The sequence below is a fragment of the Centruroides vittatus genome, unplaced genomic scaffold (assembly GCF_030686945.1).
Source record: "Centruroides vittatus isolate TY-2023 unplaced genomic scaffold, ASM3068694v2 contig_299, whole genome shotgun sequence".
Lineage (NCBI taxonomy): Eukaryota > Metazoa > Arthropoda > Arachnida > Scorpiones > Buthidae > Centruroides > Centruroides vittatus.
This window is the reverse complement of record NW_027121909.1, coordinates 1882445-1904903: the sequence shown is the minus strand read 5'-3', so window position 1 is coordinate 1904903 and position 22459 is coordinate 1882445. Positions and strand designations below refer to the sequence as shown.

The window sequence follows — 22459 nt, the reverse complement described above, 5'->3', positions numbered from 1 at the left end:
AATATCAAGTTAGGTTTACCAGTTTTCTTTTCTTTCACTTACATTTGTCCCGTCCACTCTACAATGAGAAAGAATGAGTGAATTTTTATATCTTTCTTTATAAGATTATATGATACAATAAAATAAAGAATTAACGTTTTTCTATATTAACAGTAAAAATTAAATAGGCCTATGTAAAAAAATACAAAAATGTATAAATTCTTTACGTAAGGCCCCAAATTAGAGTTAAAAATGTACTCTAAAATTCTACGTAGATCTTTGGCCACTCGATGATCTCAGAATAGAAAAAGACTTCTTTCTTCTCTTTATCAAAAATAAAAATCACTTACTCTAATATTCCTGGGATTTTAAATTGATATTTATATTTTAACTTCAATAAAATTTAATCTTTTTATAGACGAAATAAACTTTTTATATTGTGATAACATATTATATTATATTATATAAATAAAAAAGTAATAGCAGAAATGGATGGAATTTTATGAAGTTTATGAATTATTGTTCTCGTTACATATTAAAATAAAGTGGATAAGAATTGGAAAATCATACATTGTATATATTATCCGTTAAAAATTTAAAATAATTCTTATAAGATTTTAATATGTATTACTTATAGTGATAGGAGAATTGACTGTACAATATTCCGCAAGTATAATCTTAAGTAATATGTTTACTGAATCATCAAAATTAATTAATTTGCATTGCAATGTAAAGTTGCTAAGTCAGCATAGATTCATATATTTTGTCCAGACATATGTTCAAACACATACATTATATTATAATTCCGAATTTGTAGCTACTGGCTTAACGGATAGTAGAACATGTTATATAATAATAGACACTTTAATACAAAATTAGAGGATATATATATTGAAATTATGCTGTTAAAATATTTTTTGTGCATTCTTAAAATTTTCACGAATTAGAAAAAAATAAAATGTTACTCTTATAATTTAATAGTCAATTTTTATTTATATTAAATTAATTTTAAAAAATAATACGTGATTACTTCTTAAAAAAGCAAGAAAAAATTTAAAATTAATGATGTACAATATCACTATATTAATTGATATTGTAATTTAAATGTTTAGAAAACAACAATTAAAAAGTATTTTAAAATATTTTATAATAATTTCTGAGATGTACAAAATATTAAAGCTTATCACTTGTTTATACGAGGTGAACGTCTTTGTATATAAGTTATCTTCATATCAAATATAAACATTTTCTAATTTTTTTTTAATCTTCTTGTCGTCGAATAAAATGAAACTCGAATAGATATTATTTAATAAGAAAAATATTTAATTACAATAATTAAATTAACTAATCATTAAATTAATTATTAATATTAATTTAATGATTAGTTTTTTAATATAAATAAGTATACAGTAAGACTGAGACAAACAAGGTAAACGTTGATGTTTACGATGTTATTATATGACCTTGATTTTAAAATGACTGGAAGTTCCTGTACTATATAAAATTCAGTTTTCTGTGAACCGACGCTAGTCAATACGAAGCTGAATTCGGAATGTTGCGGTTTATCATTTTGGTGTTTTGTTTTATCCTGATTAAAACGGATCATCATAATAAATCTTCGAAAGTGATATTTATCCTAATCGACGGTTGTCGTTGGGATTATGTAAATGATACAAGTCTGAAAGGTTTCGCCAAATTAGCAGAATTTGGCGTCAAGGCAGAGTATGTCAAACCTGTTTTCCCTTCAAATTCTTATCCAAATGCGTTAAGCATTGTAACAGGTAAGAAAAGTTTTTCTTAGATTTAAATTATATTTAATAAGATTTAATGATAAAATATGTCAGAAAACTGCAATAGAATTGATTATCAAAAATTAATTATCTTTCTAGATTGAAAAATGTTAAATATTATAAAAATTATAATTTAATCATTATATTTAGCCAATAATAATAACACAATATTAATTTTGGAATTCTTAATATTGCTTAAAATATCTAATACATTATATAAGTTCTTTAAAACGCCCTGATTATTTAATATTAATAATACACACAATTCTGTTTTTACACGAACTTCTTTTACACGATTTTGTTTTAACACCAATTAGAAAAAAAAATCAATTTTTTTTTACACGACTTATTTTGATTTAACACGATCAACCCAAATTCTAAGAAAAAAAATTTTGCTTTATTTTTATTTTTATAACTGCGACATTGGAGACGAGGAATGTAATGCGATTTCCATTTGTGAGAATTCCCCGAATTTTATAACCTCAATATGGAATTTTGCCTGCTTCGTCTGCATTTTGAGTTTGGTGTATAAAGTGAAATTTGACCTTTTTGATGTTTATAAAATTTAATAAAAATTAAAATAAAATTCGTGCATAATACAGTACACTGAACTACAGTACACATGACTAAAGGTACAAGATCATACTAATTATGACCAAACAAGGTAGAAGGGTCCAATACATGTCTAAAAGTTAGTGATAACATGTTAAAAGACCCCAGATTATATGGTCCTAGGATTTCATGTCCATGTGGAGTCTAAAATAGTGTTATTGGAAAGTATTTTTATTAGATGATCATCATTTCCCCTTTCGGGGATCAGTCACTCTTGCTCCGCATTAGCACCACAAGGGAACGTATACATTATTCTTAGTACATTAAATCATGCATCCATTATAACAAACAACAGAAATTAAATACATAAACACTAGGCATCTTGCCTTTACAACATTGTGGCCACTTGCCACAAAAGAGTGGGGAGCAGCTCGCTCCCAACTCTCACGACAATATCCTTCGCGTGAAGTTTCTCAGTTCACGCACTATTTCTTTATTTCTAACCAACATATATAGATCTGTACAGCTGGTATTAGAGGTCTTTTCCGCAGTGAGGTGTAGTTGCACTTTCCATTTCGTGCTTTGCACATGTTGTTATGAGATGTTCCAAGCTTTCTGTACCTTCACTACATTCACACAAGCTCTTCTGGTCCTTTCCGATCCTTTGTAAGTACTCTTTCGTATTACAGTGATTCGAGTACAGTTGAGTACTGATTTAATCAATTGGTAACCATTTTAGATCTGTGACTCTTTCATCTATACTGGGGAGTAACCAGTATGTATATCTCCCCTTGTTACTATAAGTCCATCTTTCTTGCCACCCTTCTATAGTTTGCTGTCTTAATAGCTTTTTGATATATGAAAGTGGGATTTTGCTGTAGGTGACGTTAGGCAGCCTCACGGCCTCTTTTGCTAGGACATCCGCTCTCTCGTTGTCCCTTATGCCAACATAGGCCTTAACCCATCTTTGATATTAAGTTTATTGTCCTTTATTAGCTGTTTTGCTTCCATGGCCATTGTTCGAATTCCAGTTTTGAATTTTATACTGGTCAATACCCTGACGAAGACCAAGTTTTTGGTCGAAAACGTTAGTTTTTATCTAAAGCTATTCGTACTAGGATATAAAAAAAGGTTTTTAGTGTGTTGATTCCCAGGGATTGTGCGAGAAGTTGGCGTTAACGTTTCATCGTTCAGTTTGTCCAAAACGTATTGAAATGTTCGCTTTACGTAGTATGTTTTAAATGTCGCAATTATACCTTGATCTAACGGTTGTATCAAGGATGTAGTATTAGGCGGCAGAAAACAAAATTGCACATTTGGATGTTCTGAGACCAGATGACCGGGTGCATTGTCTTTAATCAAAAGAACTTTAAATTCGAGACCCTTGACGTTCATATAACTTCTGGGACGAAACATTTATTAAACCATTCAGTAAAGATATCTGTAGTAACCAAAGCATTTTTGTTTGCCATCCAGTGAACTGGCAATTTATTCAAATCTACACCTTTCATTGAACGTGGTTTTAGGGCTCGATTGACAAGCAGGGGTTTTAACATACGATCTCCTGAAGCGTTGGAGCAAAATAACAAGGTCACACGATCCTTAGCTATCTTAAACCCACCAGGGCCCTTAGTCTCGAGTTTTTTGTGTTACAACTCTCAACGTGTTAAAGTGTCACGTGGTACCATCTCACGGTCTGACGTGAAATCGGTAGTTACGAGTTATAGATGTAGAATTGTACTAATCCATTAGCTGTTGTTTATCGCCCACATGCAGTTTCTACTGTTGATGGCATCGGAATGTTATTTCATGCAGGATCTAAACAACATGCAGATGTAAAATGATATAATTTTAATTAATTATAATTGTTAATTTGTAATACTAATAAGATTTACTTTTTTGCTCACCAATAGCACTTCACTAATATCTTAATTAAGTAGCCTACAAATCATAAAATTATTGAATATATAGGCCTAGTAGGGCCTATTATGTCTATAGTATAGTTTCGATAACTAAATACAATATAAATTATTTTTTCTGTTTTAGGTCTTTATCCAGAAAGCCATGGATTTGTTCAGAATATTATGTACGATGCAGACAGAGAAGAGTTTTTCCTAATGCTTCCTAATCCTAATTCTACTAACCCGCATTGGTGGGAAAGCGCTGAACCTATATGGGTAACTGCCGAAAAACAGGGAATTAAGACAGCTGCATATTGGTGGCCTGGTTGCCAAGTGAAGATTCATGGTATACAACCCACTATCTGTTTACCGCATAGATATACTGCCGGAGGAGAAAATGTTACAAAAGATATTATAAATAAATTGGAAGAAATACTTGATTTATTCGAAAGGGAGGAAATTCGGTTAGCTATGGTTTATTATGGAGCTGTAGATAACAATGGTTTGTATACATCTGTTTTAAAACTAAAGTCTTAACTCAAATATGTAAATTAGTGATATTAAGTATAACAATAATAATAATTGCTCGTTACGATTTAATTTTCATAAATAAATTCAATATTTAGTTTTGTAAAATAAAACCTTTTGGCTCAAGTGATTTTGGCCCAAGTGGTGATCGGTCCACAAACTTTACTAAAATTTATGACGTTCCTTGGTGAAAGGTGTCACATCGCGTTAATTCGGATGGAGAGTGATTACGCCCAATAGTTTACGTTTATAATACTAGTTAAGTTATATTACTATTTATACTAACCTAAGTGTTTTGCTATTATAATAGTTGAAATCGATTCAAACTTGAATTTATGTCAGTATGAAAAGCCAAAGTAGATTAATCAATTTGTGTAGTCCGTAGATAATGCAGCGTAAACAGTGATAATATCAAAACTCGTGTGATAATAAATGAACCTTTTTACTTTATTCATTCTTGCAGACTATTCTTTGCTATATCAGTAACTGAAAAAAAGGAAATATATACATTTCCTCTTATTATGACATGAAACGGTTTTTCATATTTATTGTGACAATAATTTTATGTAATTTATATTATTCTTACGAAAAATCTAATAATTATTTCTAATATCTCTAATTAAGTCTTAATAATTACATAATTTAATTTCAGGTCATACAAAAGGACCCGACTCATTAGAAACAAAAACAGCTGTAAAGGAAATAGATAAAATCCTAGAAACTCTCCAAAATCTGATAACTGAAAAACGTCTTTTTGATCAGGTTTGTGTGATATAATTTATTTTTGCTTGGCAAATCCATTTAACTCTTACTGAGGAGAACAGTTCCCACTGTTTTTCTTTTGAAAACGCTTTCTTTCTAATTCGGTGATTGCATTAACAACGAATTTAATGAAACGGGAGCGAGTCCTTCCTGTACAGTTAGCGCCCAAACCTAAGTTCTAAATTTGACCAACTGCAGCAGTATCAGAATATTCTACATGTAGAGCAAATTTGATTTTCTGCAAATTTTTGCAATAGAAAGCCTTTATCCATGTTCCTCACCTTGTGATGAGCGGATCAGGTAGCAAGGAAAGTTGTATAACCTCCCTTAAACCGGCATGCCGGTTTTTACCATACGGAAATATCTGATTTTATGGTCTCCCGGATAGACCGGCATGCCCGACATTCCGCGAAAATATGGTATGAGCCATCTTATCCTAAAAGGTTTACAATAAAATTTTGAATTTAGGATAAAAATTATTTTAATTTATATCATTAAAGTTACAGTGAAACATTTATTTTAAAACTTTCTAGTGTGACAATGTAAGAAAACGTAATATCACAAGAGCTACATAAGAAAATAATTTTTAATATCGGAAAGATTGAAAAATTTTAGGAATTTTTCACGAGCGGTCGTCTCAGATGTGTCGGGTCCCGTCCTTCATCACCTGGCCACCCTATTATGAGCCTGGTCGAACCCATAATGTGCATGGGAAAAAAGCCCTCTTATTGCTCGCAGGGAGGAAATAATAAAAAAATGTTATTTATTATTTATTTGATTTTTTAAATTAAAAAATAAAATTTAATTGAATATTTCAAAAGAAAACATGTCTTCATTTAATAAAATAACATAAATAAGAGCTCGATGTTTTACTGAAGACAGATTTTTAGTAAGAAGTGAATAAAAAAACACATTTTGACAAATAGTTCCAATACTTTTCTGTTTCTCTTCTCAAAACATTTGCCTGTATTACGAAAGGAGTCAAGTAAACCATTAAGCTTTTTTGTTTTTTAGAGTTTTCAATTGTTATATATACTGAACTTTAACATAGAAGCTAAGTATGATAAGAATTATTAATAATCAAAATATAGAAACGTATTCATTTTCGTAATCCTAGAGAAATACATTATATGCAAAATACGCAATAAGAAGGATTTCGCAACTAAAAATTGCATGATATCTAAATTCAAATCATAAGCAACAAGAGACTATTCAACTCTATTTTCTAAATAAAATGATTTTAATATCAAACTTAAAAAAAACTGACATAATTAAAACACTAAAAAATTTAGACATTTAAATAAATCTCATTTTAAAAGTTGTGCATTTATTGCATTTTACTTCATTTTATTTTAGTGCATTTATGATATGTATTTAAAATAAAATACTGCATTTTAATGTTTAACATTTAAGAGAAGACAATGATAATTACAGAATTTTCAAAGTATAAGAAAATTTTATTTTTCTACAAATTTTGAAATCAGATCGGATCATTGAATAGCAGGATCTTGAAACTTTCAATTTTATTATATAGAACTGAGCTCGAACAGTTTCAGTCAGCGAGTAATTGGAACCAATTATACACACTAATATTTTATGCAAACTACAGCTTTCATAAGCAGTTCGAGGAAGTTTATCTTCGAACATAAAAAGTAGTCTAAAATATTGAATAGAATAGAATATTGAATCATTTAAAACAGGGATCGCAAACTGGCGGCCCGCGGACCGGATGAAGGCCGTTAAGGCTTCCTATCCGGCCTGCGGCCTTTAAGATTTATTTTCTAAAAATCAATATTTCTAACATCTTGCGGGAATTAAAACAGAAACAATTCAAACTTCTAACTGTTTACGTAAGTCATAAAGGCCTGGCAACAAAAGGAGCTTTATTAGAGACTTTTTTAAGTTTACAGTATGTTTTGGTTTACCGTATAATAATGAATACGGCCCGCGTCTGATATACATCTATTTGAATGACCCTTTGCTGCGTTTGAGTTTGAGACCCCTGATTTAAAATACTAATATTCCATTTGAAATTAATCAAATTTGTATCTATTATATATGTTTTTAATTATTTTTTTAAATATAAAAGATAAATCAATATGTTCGAGTAAAACAGTTTATCATGTTAACAAAACTTACTTTCTTTCATATTATTCTTAAATTTAAAAAAAATTAAATGAGATCTAAGTACCTATATCTTGATTTATGTACGCAATGCATTCCTCAATATAAATAATTTTTATTATAATTCTAAAAGAAAGCAGGATCATTTAATAAGCGCAGTAAGATATGAGAGCAAATCTTTGAATTAGTTAAAAATCATGTTATTCGATTTTTGACAGTCGAAAACATTAATCCTAGTGACAATATGGAGGATGCAGTGGCGTAGCGTAGTGGGAGCGGCAAAATTTCACAATAAATAATAATATCTTGTAAAAATACCTAAATAAGGGGGCGGCGAAATTTTCCTCCGCTCCGGGCGGCTGACACCCACGCTACGCCACTAGGAGGATGTGTGCACACAATGGAGATTCGTGCATTTCACTACAAAAAGCTTTGATTCAAATCCATTTGTGAGCTTTTTTCAGCAACATCCATGACTTTCCATGCTGTTCATATAACCTGCGATGGATCGAATAATAGCTCACTATTCGATTCTAGTGCCGTTCGATATGGGGACGCCATTTTGTAAATCACGTAGTGAATGTAAATACCATCTGGCAGGGATGACTATCGATATTATATACTTTTCAATATTATTAGTTGCAACCTTGTACACTATGTTATTTTTCTTTATCTACTAATCTTATTTATTGAATCTGACTCATATTACTAATACAACAAAGTTTTCTGTAGAAAAAGTAATTAAATATTTAGTAGGCCTAGTTTAGTTATTTGGATTAAAGAACTACAACTCAATAGTGATGTTTGCAGTTTTAATCCGAACTATAAGCAGTGGAGTAGCTAGGATTCTCCGGGCCCGGTGCGGAACCAGATTTGTTGGCCCCCGAAAAAATTTTTCGCTACTTTTTCGTGATTTTGGGACCCCCATGGGCCTATCGTTTTCCAGGTGGGGGTGCGGTAGGTGCGGTCCGCTCCGGGCCGCACCTACCGCACCCTCCCAGCTACGCTACTGCTATAAATATTTAGTCCAGTTTTTTCGTTATCGTACATCGTTACCTCTTACTTATCCTGTTCTTACTTCATTTCTTACTTCATTATTACACAGTGGCGTAGCGTAGTGGGGGCGGCAGGAGCGGCCCGCCCCGGGCGGCACTTTTAGGGGGCGGCAAAATTTCACAATAAATAATAATAATATCTTGTAAAAATGTTTGTAATAAATATGATTATTATATTGTAAAACATATATCCATGACTTTTTTATTTGTAACCTGTAGGGGAGAGCGGGGCTAAAAGTTCCCGGGTAAGTTGTTCCGATTGAAATTGCTCCACAAGGAAAAAATATATATATAATTAGTAAATATTTCATGAAATCAAACGTTTCTGCGCACCGACGGCAGCTATCTTAATCAGGCCAGTGACGTCCGGTACATTGGAAAGAGAGCCTGTACGTCGCTGATCCACATAAGTAAATATTTTCGTGTTTGATATTTTTGGTATATCTGGCGAATTTAAATAGTTAGCGATTAGTTGTTTGGTATTTTTATTCAAAAATATATAGAGTATCTTGATATACTACGCTAAAACTGTATATGTCTCGTAACCTAATCTAGTAGCTGCTGTTTTGAACCCATGTGCTATCGGGGCTAGATGTTCCCTTCTTTCGGAGCATGTTGTGACCTTGAAACAACTTGCCCCAGTTCATCTGTACCGGTAATGCAGTAAAAATAATGTTTTTCTCCTTTTGCAGTATGCGGACTTATATTCGAAAAACAACACGGGGTTCTGTATCTCAGGAGTTGATGCAAAGAGCTGCAGATGCAGTTATTAAAGATGGTAAAAAAATAAAAATAAAAACTGTTGGCAGAGAATTAGATATTTGTCATATGACGTTATATAGATTTGTAAAGAAGTTGAAATTTGGAGTAGAAAACGCTGCGATTGGCTACAAAAAACTAAAATTGGTCTTTATTGAAGAACAGGAAAACAAGTTAGCAGAGTATTTGTTAAATGTAAGCTTTACTGACGAAAGACAAATCTTGGATCAGCCAGGGTCATCAGGAGTTGTAAATTTGCCTGCAACTTCTGGTGTTATACAAGAACTTGGAAAGGATGTTCCTTTCTTCCCTTTTCTTTAAGTAAAAGTTATAAATGTTGAAACGTAAAAATGTTTTCTTTATAATAAATTTAAGAAAAACAACTAATTATTGATAAGATATTATTGATTAGTCTTTAAATACATACTTAGTTAAATAAATTATTGTTTTTTTTACATATTACACCTTCCATAGATCTCGTAACAACTTGCCCCACCCTGTTAACAACTAGCCCCGAACCGGGGTAAGTTGTTACTTTCCGACTTTAGGTATTGTATTATTAATTATAAAAAAACTTACAAAAAATCAACCCCAAAAACTGTATTTATAGCAAAGTTAGATATATTACTAAATTTTAATCTCTTAATACTTATGCTAGAATTATGTTTCCTTAACAAAATATAAGGTTGATTAAAAAACGGAACTTGTAGCCCCGCTCTCCCCTACAATACACAATAATGATGATTGTTCTTGCCGAAAAGTTCTTTAGAATTACTGTATATTTTATTCTTTTAAATTGAGATACCTAAACAAGGGGACGGCAAAATTTTCTTCGACCTCGGGCCGCTGACACCCACGCTACGCCACCGTTATTACTTATCTCGTATATAAACTAAAGATCAAGTAGCTACTATACTTAAAGAATAATATAAAATTTTGAACTAAATTATTAGAACTTTTAGTTATTATATTTTAAATAGGTGAGCATCGTTGTTGTAAGTGATCACGGAATGACGAATACTAGCCCAGATTACGTAGAACAGATTAGTATGGAACCTTTCGCCGATGATATTAAGTACATATTAAATAAAGGATCGTCTTCGATGATTTTACCAGAAGAAGGAAAATTAGATAAAGTGAGTAGATAATTTAGATATATTAACTGTTGTTAATTTAAGAATATTTGAAATAATCACGTATTTATTGGCAAACGTCTGCAGCATAACATGTAGATGGGAGATTATAGACCTATAACTTATATCAAAGACAGGAAAGACAGGATAAACCGAGTAAGAGTACTTATTACAAAATTTACAGAGATAGGATTTATTTGTGTTGTGAAAGGAAGAATACCTACAAGTCACGCTGTGGAAGTCATGAATTGCCTATTATCCCTATTAAATGTCTTGATTTCATGTTATTTCTTCGCCATCTTACTTTCTTACTTTCTGAGCGCAAGCCTGGTAATACTAAAAATAGCAGCTCTATATGGCAAAAAACTGTAGAATAGAAAAATGGCAGTTATTTATGTCACATAAAGTCTATTTTTATATAACAATTTTATAAAATTGTTTATTGGAGCTCCTTTTTGTTTTATCAGATTGGCAAAGTAAACGATATTGCATTATGTTAGTGTGGAAATTGAGTGAATTGGAGATTTATTCATGTAATGTTATTCAATTCATCAAAAAATTCGTTAAAAACTTTAAAGAGATAATATTATATTATATTAAAAGAGATATTAAAATATTTTAAAAAATATAAAAATATATATAACTTATAATGTATTTTGGATAAATAATATACACTTATAATGTATAACTAATATATATTATCTCGATATAAACCATCGATTCAGTGCTTCTCAAGAGAGAATAATTATATTCTTTTGAAGGAAAAGAAATCAGGCTACAATCAATTTTGTAATTTTCTGAAATATTAAATCAAATAGTCAAATTAATTATTAATTTTACATAACGATTCAGATTCGATCTCGAATCCTCCCGGAGCAATTTGCTGACACTATAAGTTATACCTCGGCCATCTTATAGTCTGATTTTATTTTTTTATCACTTCTATTTGTAATTTTAACTACAGTGGACGATCGCTTAACGACCACCTCGCTTAACGAGCATTTCGCATAACGAGTGATGAGGAGAGGGGAAGTCCCGAATTGTGCGCATGCGGCATGCCCATCAGTCTGTGTTTAGCACTCCTTCCGTTAGCATCTTAGTGTCGCTTGCGATCACATATTTTTCCAAACTTGTGTTCACACATTAACACATACTTATCAAATATATACATCACACATACTTATAAACATCAACAACCATAGCCGGTCACCCATAAACACGCCAAACGATATGCCAAATTCTTAGGTCATTAAATTTAATGACCGATTCCAAATTTAATTTTTAATTCAGACATTTCTAAAATTTACTATTTATAATTATTAAATTTAATACGAGATGGAAACATAACTGCCTACCTCTAGTCAAATTAATTTCTAATATTTAATTATAGCTTTTACATAACCCAAGAATTTGGCATATCGTTTGGAGTGTTTATCAAACATATTAGCTGTGAATTTTTTTTCGTTTCTGCAAATCGAATTCTTATTCCAGGATGGTTTATTCCGCGCTAGAGGAAAAGATGATGATGATTCACGCTTCTTAGGAGTGTATATTGTACAACTTTTTTGAATAAACGTTATACATAAAACATCTGAGCATTTTTTCGGCGTGAAACGCATTATCGTACTTTACATTAATTTCTATGGGAAAAATTGTTTCGCTTAACGAGTGTTTCGCATTACGAGTAAGACTCTGGAACGAATTATGCTCGTTAAGCGAGGTTTCGCTGTATTTCTGAATTAAGTTTAATGCTTTTATGGAAATTTTTATAATAGCCTGTAATATTTATCTTAATATTTTAGTTATATAACGATCTGAAGAGAGCAAATATTAAAGGACTGCAAATATTTAAAAAAGAAGAAATTCCGGAAAAATATCATTTTAAAAATAACAAATACGTTCTTCCCTTGTTTATACTGGCAGACAAAGGTTACTTTATTAACGAGGTAAAAATGTTTTTATATATATATTTCATATGATGATTATATTGTAAAATACAGTAGAGCGTCGATAAGTGGAACCAATTGGGAACTGGGGTCCTTCCAGTTAATGATTTGTTCCAGTTTCCGACTTTGTACGAAAAAATACATTAACCTGTCCGATGTTCAAATTTTTCTCCGTTGCGTATCACTTCCTGTTGAATTTTTCTCCGTTGCGTGTCGCTTTGTGTTGAATTTTCGTCGATTTTAAGCCTAACGAAAATTTTTATAATAATCATCGAGGCTATCGTATCGTTAAAAATTATTTCTGCATTTTGTACAAACAAAATAAATATATTAAAGAATATAAAAAACATGAAAATTATACTTTAGAAGTAAATTTAGTATCAAAAACATTCGATTCAGCACGACACAGTCCGACTGAAAATCGTTCCACTTTCCGGCCATGCCACTTACCGACGTTCCACTTATCGACGCTCTCCTGTAAGTATTAAATACATAATCACCTTCTCTAGAATTTTTTCCCGTCCTTGATTATTTTATGTAAACTATAAATGATTTAAATTTCGTGACGTTTTCTGCACAGAACCATTATCTAATATACATAAAATATAGGCTAGTAGTGATAACATAACATTTGATTACAATGATAATTTATTTAAAAAATTACACTTGGTTTACAATTATTATAGTAAATAATATTTACATTACGGTTTCGTTTGGAAACAACATTTACGGCTGTATTTACAGGTAAAAATCAAGAGAAAGAATCAGAAGTTAAGCAATTACCATTTTCTTTACTTTCAGTACGTAAACAGTTATTAGTTAACTTCTAGCACTCTCTTCTTCGATAAAATTCATTAAATCGATATAAATATTATTAGTGCTATTAAAAAATAATTAAATATAGCCTATATAAAATACTGTATTTTCCATAAATAACTTCTTAGATTATTATAATACCTACGAATTATTTTTTACTAATTTTTAACACTCAAATTACCGGTTGATATCTCTTTTTTTACATTATAACATTATTTCAGTACTACGATGCATCTCAATTATCTGTAATAGATTATCACCTAATTTAAATACAACTATTTAACTGCTAATACTAAAGATTAGAGACGGGCGAATACTATTCGCGAATACTCTAATACCTGTACGAAAAAATATTCGAAGGTCGAGATCTTTAATATTCCCTTGATAAAAAAAAGTACTACATTACATTCGAATACTACAGGCGGTTCATGATATGTTAGACCCAACAAACCATTCATGAAAATTACAAATCCGAATGTGTAGATTCAGATTTATGATTGAATGTTTATGTCGTGAACTTAGAAATGAATAGAAATAGACTTTATTCAATTATTACTTTCATTTTCTCTATTTTTCTTCCATTGTTTTTAAAACATATTTTTTTTTCTCATTAAAATACAATACTTAAATTCTTTTGCAGTTATCTGATTCAAATAAAACACGAATGAAAGTAAAATACGTTAGTAACGGAAACCATGGATATGATCCAGACGTTGTCGAAGACATGAGAAGTATATTTTTTGCTAGAGGACAAAGTATGTAATATAAATATAATTATATTCTTTCTTCCATAAACATTAAATATACTGTAAATGCTTAATGGACGAAACTGGTCATGATAAAGCGTTTAATGTGCTATCGCTTCCAGTTGACAATAAATTAGAATTCATGCCTTTAACGAGCAATTATTTATTGTGGCATCGTCACAATGCCGGGCTGCAATTTTTAATCATATTTTAAATGAAATAAATTAGTAGTGACTTGCCCCTATATATTATACTTTTCTTTTAACAATAGAGTGCCGGTCATCTATCTAACAGCTCTCAGGGGAAAACATTTGAATTGAAATAACACAATTTTCGGTTTGTATTGAAAGTTCCTGTATAGTTAATCTGGATCTCCTGTCCCTAAGATGTCTATATCTGGTTTCAACTTTCATCTATATAACTCCGTTCTCGAGATTAAGGAAAGACAGACGGACGGACGAACGACAGTGGGAATTTATAGGTCTACAATTTTTTCAAATTGCAGCCCAATAATAATCCCAATGACAAATGAAGTGCATAAAACGTGAAAATAATGACTTTTCTCATATTCACCTCCGTATGTTTATGGATTTCTGACGAAATATTTACTGAATTACGTGAGATTGCCACGGAGTAGGACCTGATTATTTTCTTTGAATCGATTCTGAACGTATTAAATGTGCTATTAAGAAAATGGTTATTTCGAGTGAAAAATAGAATTGATTTCAACACTGTGTACAGATCCAAAGCATATCATTTTACATTACTTATCATCTCTATATTACTTTCCCGGTACGGGGAAAGACCGAAAGTACAGCGATCGGTAGAAAAAATGACTTCCCAAGTATTACATTTTTGGACTCGTATCTTAAAACGTCGAGAAATGCAAAAAATGAGGGTTTCTGTATGTATGGGTGTTAGTGTGTGTGTGAATCGCACGATTTTTTTCATCCATTTTAAAGCGTAATAAATTCCTGTGCCTTTTGTCGAAAATTTCTGAAATTTTGCAGGAAAGTTTGGGTATTAGGAGGATTGATGCTATTAAATGTTCGTGTTTAAAAGACGAGGGATGGGGAAAAAGAGGAGGATCACTTGTTATATCTCGAGTGAAATAAGACTTAATGAAGATTTTACTTATTAACATTTACAATTTTTTTTAAACTCATCTCTACCCTTAAAATTATGTCTTTTGTCGTTTTATAATAATTAATAATATAAAAATTTTTAAATAAAATATCACAACAGATGATACCAAACACAATTATAAAGTTTGGCCTGGAAAGTAAGCCAACTCGTTGCTGGATTTTTGTTTGCATGGCTTAGTTTTACAGGTACTCCTCACTTTACGACCGAGTTCCGTTCCGACGACTACGTCGTTAAGCGAGGAGCTTGCGCCGGGAATATAGGATCGTTGTCAAATTATCCAAATTATGCAACAAACTTCAAATTTATTCATAAAAAGACTATTATAGTATGCTATTAGCCTATTATAGTACGCTTAGTGCGCATGTCACCATTCGCCACTGACCGACACTCAAGCTGAGAAAGGGGATTCCCCGAATTGCAGGTCGAAACTGGATTGGTCGTTAGTGCGAGTGGTCGTTAAGCAGATAGGTCGTAAAGTGAGGAGTACCTGTATTATATTATGTTACTATAAAGGGTTCCATTAATTAAACATCTATCCAGAGGCAGTAGAGATCTTTATAGCATAGGTTAGGTTAGGTTGAGGACTGAAGCCGACATAAATAAATCGAATATTTTGTCTTCATGACAGAAAAAAATAATAAAAATAATTGCTAATTTTTCTTTTATAAATATCAAAACATAACAATTATGTTTTGTAATTTTATATTATTTATAGTTTGTATAAAGTTTTTACTATGTTGATATTAAAATTAATACTGTATATTATTTCAGATTTAAAGAAAAATTATCTCTCACCTCCTATTGAAAACGTAGATCAATATAATTTGATATGCAAATTGCTTCACATGACACCTGCCAAGAATAACGGTTCCTGGGATAGAATAAAAGATATGCTAGACGCTCAGTCTTCCAATTCAAGTTCCACCTTAATTACATCCTTACTTTTATTTTTTGGAACTGTGTGGACGCTGAAGCTTATGTTTTTTATTTAGAAATGAATTTTGTGAATACGATCTGTCAGAGATAATGTTAATATATAAAAGCAACAATTTTCAGTAACACTTTTCTAGTTTCTTAAGCTTTTCGTGAATTTCCAATAAAAAGTATATCTTAAGTTATTTTGATGTTAAAATATAATCATTTATATCCATGTTTTGAAGAACTCCAAAATACTGTATTTATAAATCTATATTATTCATTTTTCTTTGACACGTTTAAATTATAATATTACAAAGCCCAATTTGAAATACAGTAGCAATGAAACTCGTCCAGGATTCAATGCATATAGAACTGAATACTTGCTAAGATTTTGCTTAAGATTGTTGCTTAAATATATATATATATATATATATATATATATATATATATATATATTATATATAATTATATTTTATATTTTCTATATTGAAATATTTGAGAATGACGAAAAATTAAATATTTCGTCATTCGGTACATCCTCGATTTAACGGACTTTCGGTAATAGCGCATCCCCCTTCTCCAATTACTGTAATCCGTTAAATCGAGGGTTTATTCTCTCTATATATTTTATACAACATATTCAAATGAATTTTGTTATAAATATACTATATGTTCACATTACTGTAACTATATCTTTATTACTTTTACCGAAAATAATAAATGATTAAATATTAATATAATGCTTTTAATTATTTAAATCAATTTAAATATATGAAATTACATTACGATGTAAAATTGTCTTGAAATTCTAAACTTCAGAACAAGTTTAATTAAGAGTAGCTCTATTATGAAAGTTGTAGGCTAATATTTGTTTAGTTAAATACAATTAAATTAACATCCCCTCATCGAATTAGTTTGTTAAATCGAGGTTTTACTGTAACAATGTTAAAATAATAACTTTTCCAATATACATTCTTCAATATTGACGGATAAGAAATGAATTGGGAACACCTATTTAAAGCTTATGCAAGATTTCTCAAAGTATCCTCCAAATCAAGAAAAATTTTAAATCGTCTCAATAAACTCAGTACGGAAAGTTGTCACTGTTAATTTCAGATGATTTTTATGTAAGTATTTAATAGACTGTTGCTTAATGCTATTCCAAATATATGAAATTTAGACTTAAGGTTCTAGATTCATCACAAAGTCAAGGTCTTCCTCCTGATCTCATGTAGCATGGATCATTATATTTATTTTCAAATTTAAATATCATAACATTATTTATAAACAATAATTTAGTCTTTTTGCAATGTATTTATTGCTATTCAAAATTAATAAAATAACTTCTGTTTAGATAATTTTTTCCTTGTCTCCATCCTTTAGGCAGTAAGACAGCTTTTTCCTATCAATCATACTATTACGGGTTTGGCTACAATCACAATGAGGACGGTGAGGGACAGACCATTCGTGAAAAATTGTTGGTACTTTTCGCCCACCCAACTTCCGACGCTGTGTCCTCTAGAGAGGTAGATGGATTCGATAACTGCCTTAGTCACCAGGCCGGCAATATTTACATTTAAAATCAGTTAATAATCTAATGTTTGAAAACCTTTTTTTATTTTTTCCATACCAATTTTGATGATAGTTCTCTTTCTATTAATTTTAAAATGTTCCATTAAGATTGAAAACATGTATTTGTCTAGACCGAGATGATAATAACAATGCTTTTCTATTCCGTATGTAAACATTGTTTAAAAATCGAAGTAATACATGTTCGTTGGATAAATTTACCGTCAGTTATCAGATAATCGATAGAGATATAAAGAATGTTATTCTATGAATATAATCTGTAAGAGTTTCTCATGTTATGTCTATAAAATCAATCATGCTATCCTCTGTAATAATCATTTTGTCAAAAATTTATGGAACATCATGGGCAATAGAAGAGCCAAAATATATGAAGGATAAAATACTTTATTATACCACTACAGCAATTTATATGTTTTTCTTGCATTTCTATACATTAATACAGCTATTGTTTTTTATTCATGAAATGAAAGATGAACGAAACTGGTACGAGGCAACAAACATGGCTGACATTATGTCGGCTGTTTTTACTGCGGATTATATGTTTATTCGACGCAAGACTTTAAGGAGAGTGATTCGTCAAATACAAGCTTTCGATTTTTCATTTGGGAGAAAGAAAACTTCTGCAAATGAGAAACTAAATAAACTGGTAATAGCCACTCTTTTATTTTTCATCACTTATTTGATCATTGTCAGTAACGCAATAAATTCTTGGGATATTAATTATGTTTTTAACGATTATTTTCCTGTGTTTAACAGTACCGACTTTCATAGCCAGATAAAAGCTTTTTTCGTTTTTTCAGAATGGTGTTTTTATGTTTTATACGGTTGGGGTACTGTTGCATTTTTCATTCTGTTATATAGTGAAATAGTCTTCAGTCTTCGTGATCACTTCGATACTTTTTGCACCGAACTAGAAAATACTTCTAAAAATAATGTTTTTCTTAGTATACATTATTTTCGACAATACTTGAGAAAGCACGATGACCTTTGTGATTTAGTAACAGAAGTCGACGACGTATTTTCGTCTGTGGTAATTTCTTGGTTTGCACATCTTTTAGTAGCCATCTGTGTTGAAGTAAATGGTTTCCTCGCAGGAGAAAATGAAACAGTTCTAGCAGTTGGAGGATCATTAATAATAACGTTTGATTTAGTATATGCTATTATAGCTATGATTATAATATGCATCACCGGGGGTTCTGTTTACGAATCCTATATGAAATCAGTTCCTGTCCTAGTTAAATTATCGCATTCAAAATCAGTGTCGTTTCGCGCGCTTTACCGAGATATTCAGTTGCTGATTATTAAAATTAGTGGGCATCCTATTTATTTGACAGCCGGTAAATGTTTTGTAATATCTAGAGGACTTATTCTTACGTTTCTCAGCCTTTTGTTGAGTTACATATTGCTTCTTGCTCAAATGAATCCGAAAGCGATGAAATACATGCTTGAATTAAACAATTGATGTATCGTTAAGTGAACTGTATTTGTTTGTTTTTTTAAATAAAGTTGAATTTAATTCAATTATGGATATTCAAAATGTACAATGTTTATTAATTAATTATCGTATTCTTATAGCTAAGTAGAAACACATTCTAATTGTAAACATCTGTTAAACTTACAATCTGTTACAAATGGTGTGTCTTTATAGTTCCTAATACTGTATCTCATTTCTTATCTGTAATCTATCAAAAATATTTATTTCAGAGGAAATTGTTTCTATTAAAAATATATTTCAATAAGAACAATATTTTGCCAATACTATTTTCGTTTTTCTTTCACCGTTTTTAAACTATATCCTCGATATAACGAGTAGTTTGCTCCAAATCCAATTTTACGTCTTTCAAATTTGAGTGAAATCTTTAATTTCAACGTTCAAAAAATTATATAGTTAAAGTAGAAGATTATCATATTTTTTTTTTATCTACTATAGTAAAATATGTGAACTCGATACAATAAGACATGGGATTAACTACCAAAGCAAAAACTTGTGTCATCAGCCTATCACTCTGGGGAATTCATGACGTAATCCGGGTGAGCAATCCCTGAAATTTTTCATATGTGGTGTGTCTGGATGTATCGAGTCTCGTCTCTCATCATTCAGTTGCACTGCGGTCAGTCGAATGATGAGAGACGGGACCCGATACATCTGGGAAAAAAGGCCATCTTAGTACTCACAGGAGAAAGCCAACAAGGAAACAGTAGGAAAACCCTTCTTCTGATGAAAATCATGGTTTTTACCATAAAAAAGATGCAATGAATATATATATATATATATATATATATATGTATAAATAGTGATAGAAGTAGAGAACTAGAAATGACAATAATCTTCCAGGGTTCATAACCGTCTTGATGTTATCGGCTTCGTAACGTCTTTTTGTCCTTTCTTACTTTCGCGCAGTCACAAACTGTCGTCCTCTCTCACTTCTCCCCTTACTCGTCCTGCCACGTCCCTACAACCCCTAGTCTATTGTCTCAACGGTGTCGGAATGCCACTCGTCCGACCCCCACATTGTCTTTCTCTCCCGTTCTCCTCGTCTCCCCGCAACCCCTTGTTTATTTTCTTAACGGTTTATGAATGTTGCTCGTCTAAACCCTATATATATATATAAACGAATGTATGTGTGTGTGTGTGTGTGTTTGTCCTTCATGCATTACCACACCATTTATCCGATTGCCATGAAACTTTGGGAAGTTGTTTAATACACTCCCGCGAAGGTTTGTGGCATATGTGAAGATCACTATTTCCCCCCTTTCAAAAATATATTTATATATGGATTAAGACTTTTATGTCCAACAGATGGTGCTAACTTCAGACGACCTAAGTTTGCTTTTCTGTGAGAATGGACTAAAGCAGATCATTTTCTACCTATCTATATAAATAAAATATAACGTTTGTTTGTTCCTACCGATTCCTTTGAAATTTTGACACAACGTTGCATTCGAATACGCACGTGTTTTTATATAATATACATGTCGAAATTCCCTCTACTGGGGGAAATGGACGGGATTAAGGCTTACCGTGAAGAACTCGGCTTCTATTTATTCTATTTTACATGCGGTTTTTTGCGTTTTTAATTGCGTTTTAATAGGTTACGTCAACAGAATATACACTAAAAAGGGATTTTTCGATATTCCCAGCGGTGAGAGGGACAGGATTAAGGCTTACTGTGAAGAACTCGGCTTCTATTTATACTATTTTGCATGCGGTTTTTTGCGTTTTTAATTGCGTTTTAATAGGTTACGTCAACAGAATATACACTAAAAAGGGATTTTTCGATATTCCCCAGCGGGGAAAGGGACAGGATTAAGGCTTACCGTGAAGAACTCGGCTTCTATTTATACTATTTTGCATGCGGTTTTGATTGCGTTTTAATAGGTACGTCAAGAGAATTACAGTAAGAAGGGATTTTTTGAAATTTCCCCTACGAGGGAAGTGTTATACATTTATAATAGATACATTTTGAGCCACAACAACGTGTGGCCGGGTCAGCTAGTATTGAATAAATTGAAAAAAAGATATTCGTAATTATGCACGAATAAACTCAGATTACTTATCGAATCTAATTAATAAAAGTCAGTACATTTTGATTGTGAAGACGAAAACGAACTAAAAATAGTGAAGAAGTATCAGCAAAAGAATCTTACGTAAATTATCAATAAAATTTAAATATACGTATCCAGAAATGTCAAAACTTGTACTTGTACTTACTTACTTGTACTTTATTAGATTTACATCTAATAAAGTACAAGTAAGTAAGTTTGATGGTATGTCGTATCACAGGATTGCCAGAAAAAAGTTGAAGTGTTCCCTAGAATTTTATCCAAAAATTTTCCAGATTTTCCTAGACAATATATTATAGTGTAATATTGACAGCGTAACTATAGTGAGGTTTATATAAATAGCATTAGAATGCCATTTGTTACATTAGATAATAACTATACTAATATATATATATAGACTAATAAAGGTAAATAAAACGTTTATTACATTGTGGGAAGAACACATCTTATTTTAGAAGAAGTAAGATCGCATGGCGTATTGAAAATTTCACGAATGTATATCTTACTAGTAGTATATCTTACCAGTAATATATCCAAATTATATTTACATGTCTTTATTGAAAAAGAGAGCGGATTACACATTTTCATAACTAATAAGTTTAATTTTGCTATCATGAATTTTATCATAATTGTAATATTTTTATTAGGTCGGTCTAGAAGTCACAAAAGACTACATTTGGCCTTAAGGCTACAGGTTTCCAACCTCCAGATCGTTTTACGAATTTCAGCCAAATTGGTGAAGGGATTTCTTTCATTTAATAAAAGTTTGATAAAATTTACTAGTCATAGTTTCTCTAATAACATGTAAGTCAGTGCCTACATATGTATACATAACATGGGAAAGTATTGGAATCATGTCAAATTTGACCCTTTCAGTTTTTTACAAATCTCCACGTTTTGAGACCTCCTGAATCCAAAAAAGTCAAAAAAGGGGGGAAGTTCCGTGCATATGTACAGTACAGTATGTATGTATATGTGTTGGTGTCTACTTCATTTAATATGTGAAGATGCAACAATTAAGAAACAAAATTTGGCATGGTAGCTTGTATATAAGGTGCATTAATGCTATTAAATTTTCGTAGTAAAAGGTCGAAGGGTGAGTAGATAGAGGGGGTAATATCTCGAGAGGGGTTGGAGATAATGTAGATTT

General features: G+C 31.2%; 2 protein-coding genes across 2 annotated transcripts; both read left to right on the top strand.

Moving 5' to 3' along the window:
- Positions 1 to 1460: 1460 nt before the first annotated feature.
- On the top strand, positions 1461 to 16355 carry LOC136972626 (glycerophosphocholine cholinephosphodiesterase ENPP6-like). Its single transcript, XM_067267222.1, has 7 exons — positions 1461 to 1760; positions 4368 to 4724; positions 5403 to 5512; positions 10431 to 10586; positions 12386 to 12529; positions 13986 to 14100; positions 16009 to 16355. Exons 1-7 carry the CDS (start codon positions 1532 to 1534, stop codon positions 16227 to 16229), a joined length of 1332 nt encoding a protein of 443 aa, XP_067123323.1. The 5' UTR covers positions 1461 to 1531; the 3' UTR covers positions 16230 to 16355.
- Positions 16356 to 18208: 1853 nt separating this feature from the next.
- LOC136972651 (uncharacterized) lies at positions 18209 to 19234 on the top strand. Its single transcript, XM_067267252.1, has one exon. The coding sequence runs from the start codon at positions 18209 to 18211 to the stop codon at positions 19205 to 19207; it is 999 nt and encodes a 332-aa protein (XP_067123353.1). The 3' UTR covers positions 19208 to 19234.
- Positions 19235 to 22459: the final 3225 nt, after the last annotated feature.

Excerpts from the sequence above, each read along its gene's own strand:
- LOC136972651 (XM_067267252.1), top strand. The coding sequence starts at position 18,209 with ATGAAAGATGAACGAAACTGGTACGAGGCAACAAACATGGCTGACATT.
- LOC136972626 (XM_067267222.1), top strand. The coding sequence starts at position 1,532 with ATGTTGCGGTTTATCATTTTGGTGTTTTGTTTTATCCTGATTAAAACG. Across the intron at positions 4,725-5,402 it reads TGGAGCTGTAGATAACAATG|GTCATACAAAAGGACCCGAC; the intron begins GTTTGTATACAT and ends ATTTAATTTCAG. Across the intron at positions 10,587-12,385 it reads AAGAAGGAAAATTAGATAAA|TTATATAACGATCTGAAGAG; the intron begins GTGAGTAGATAA and ends TTAATATTTTAG.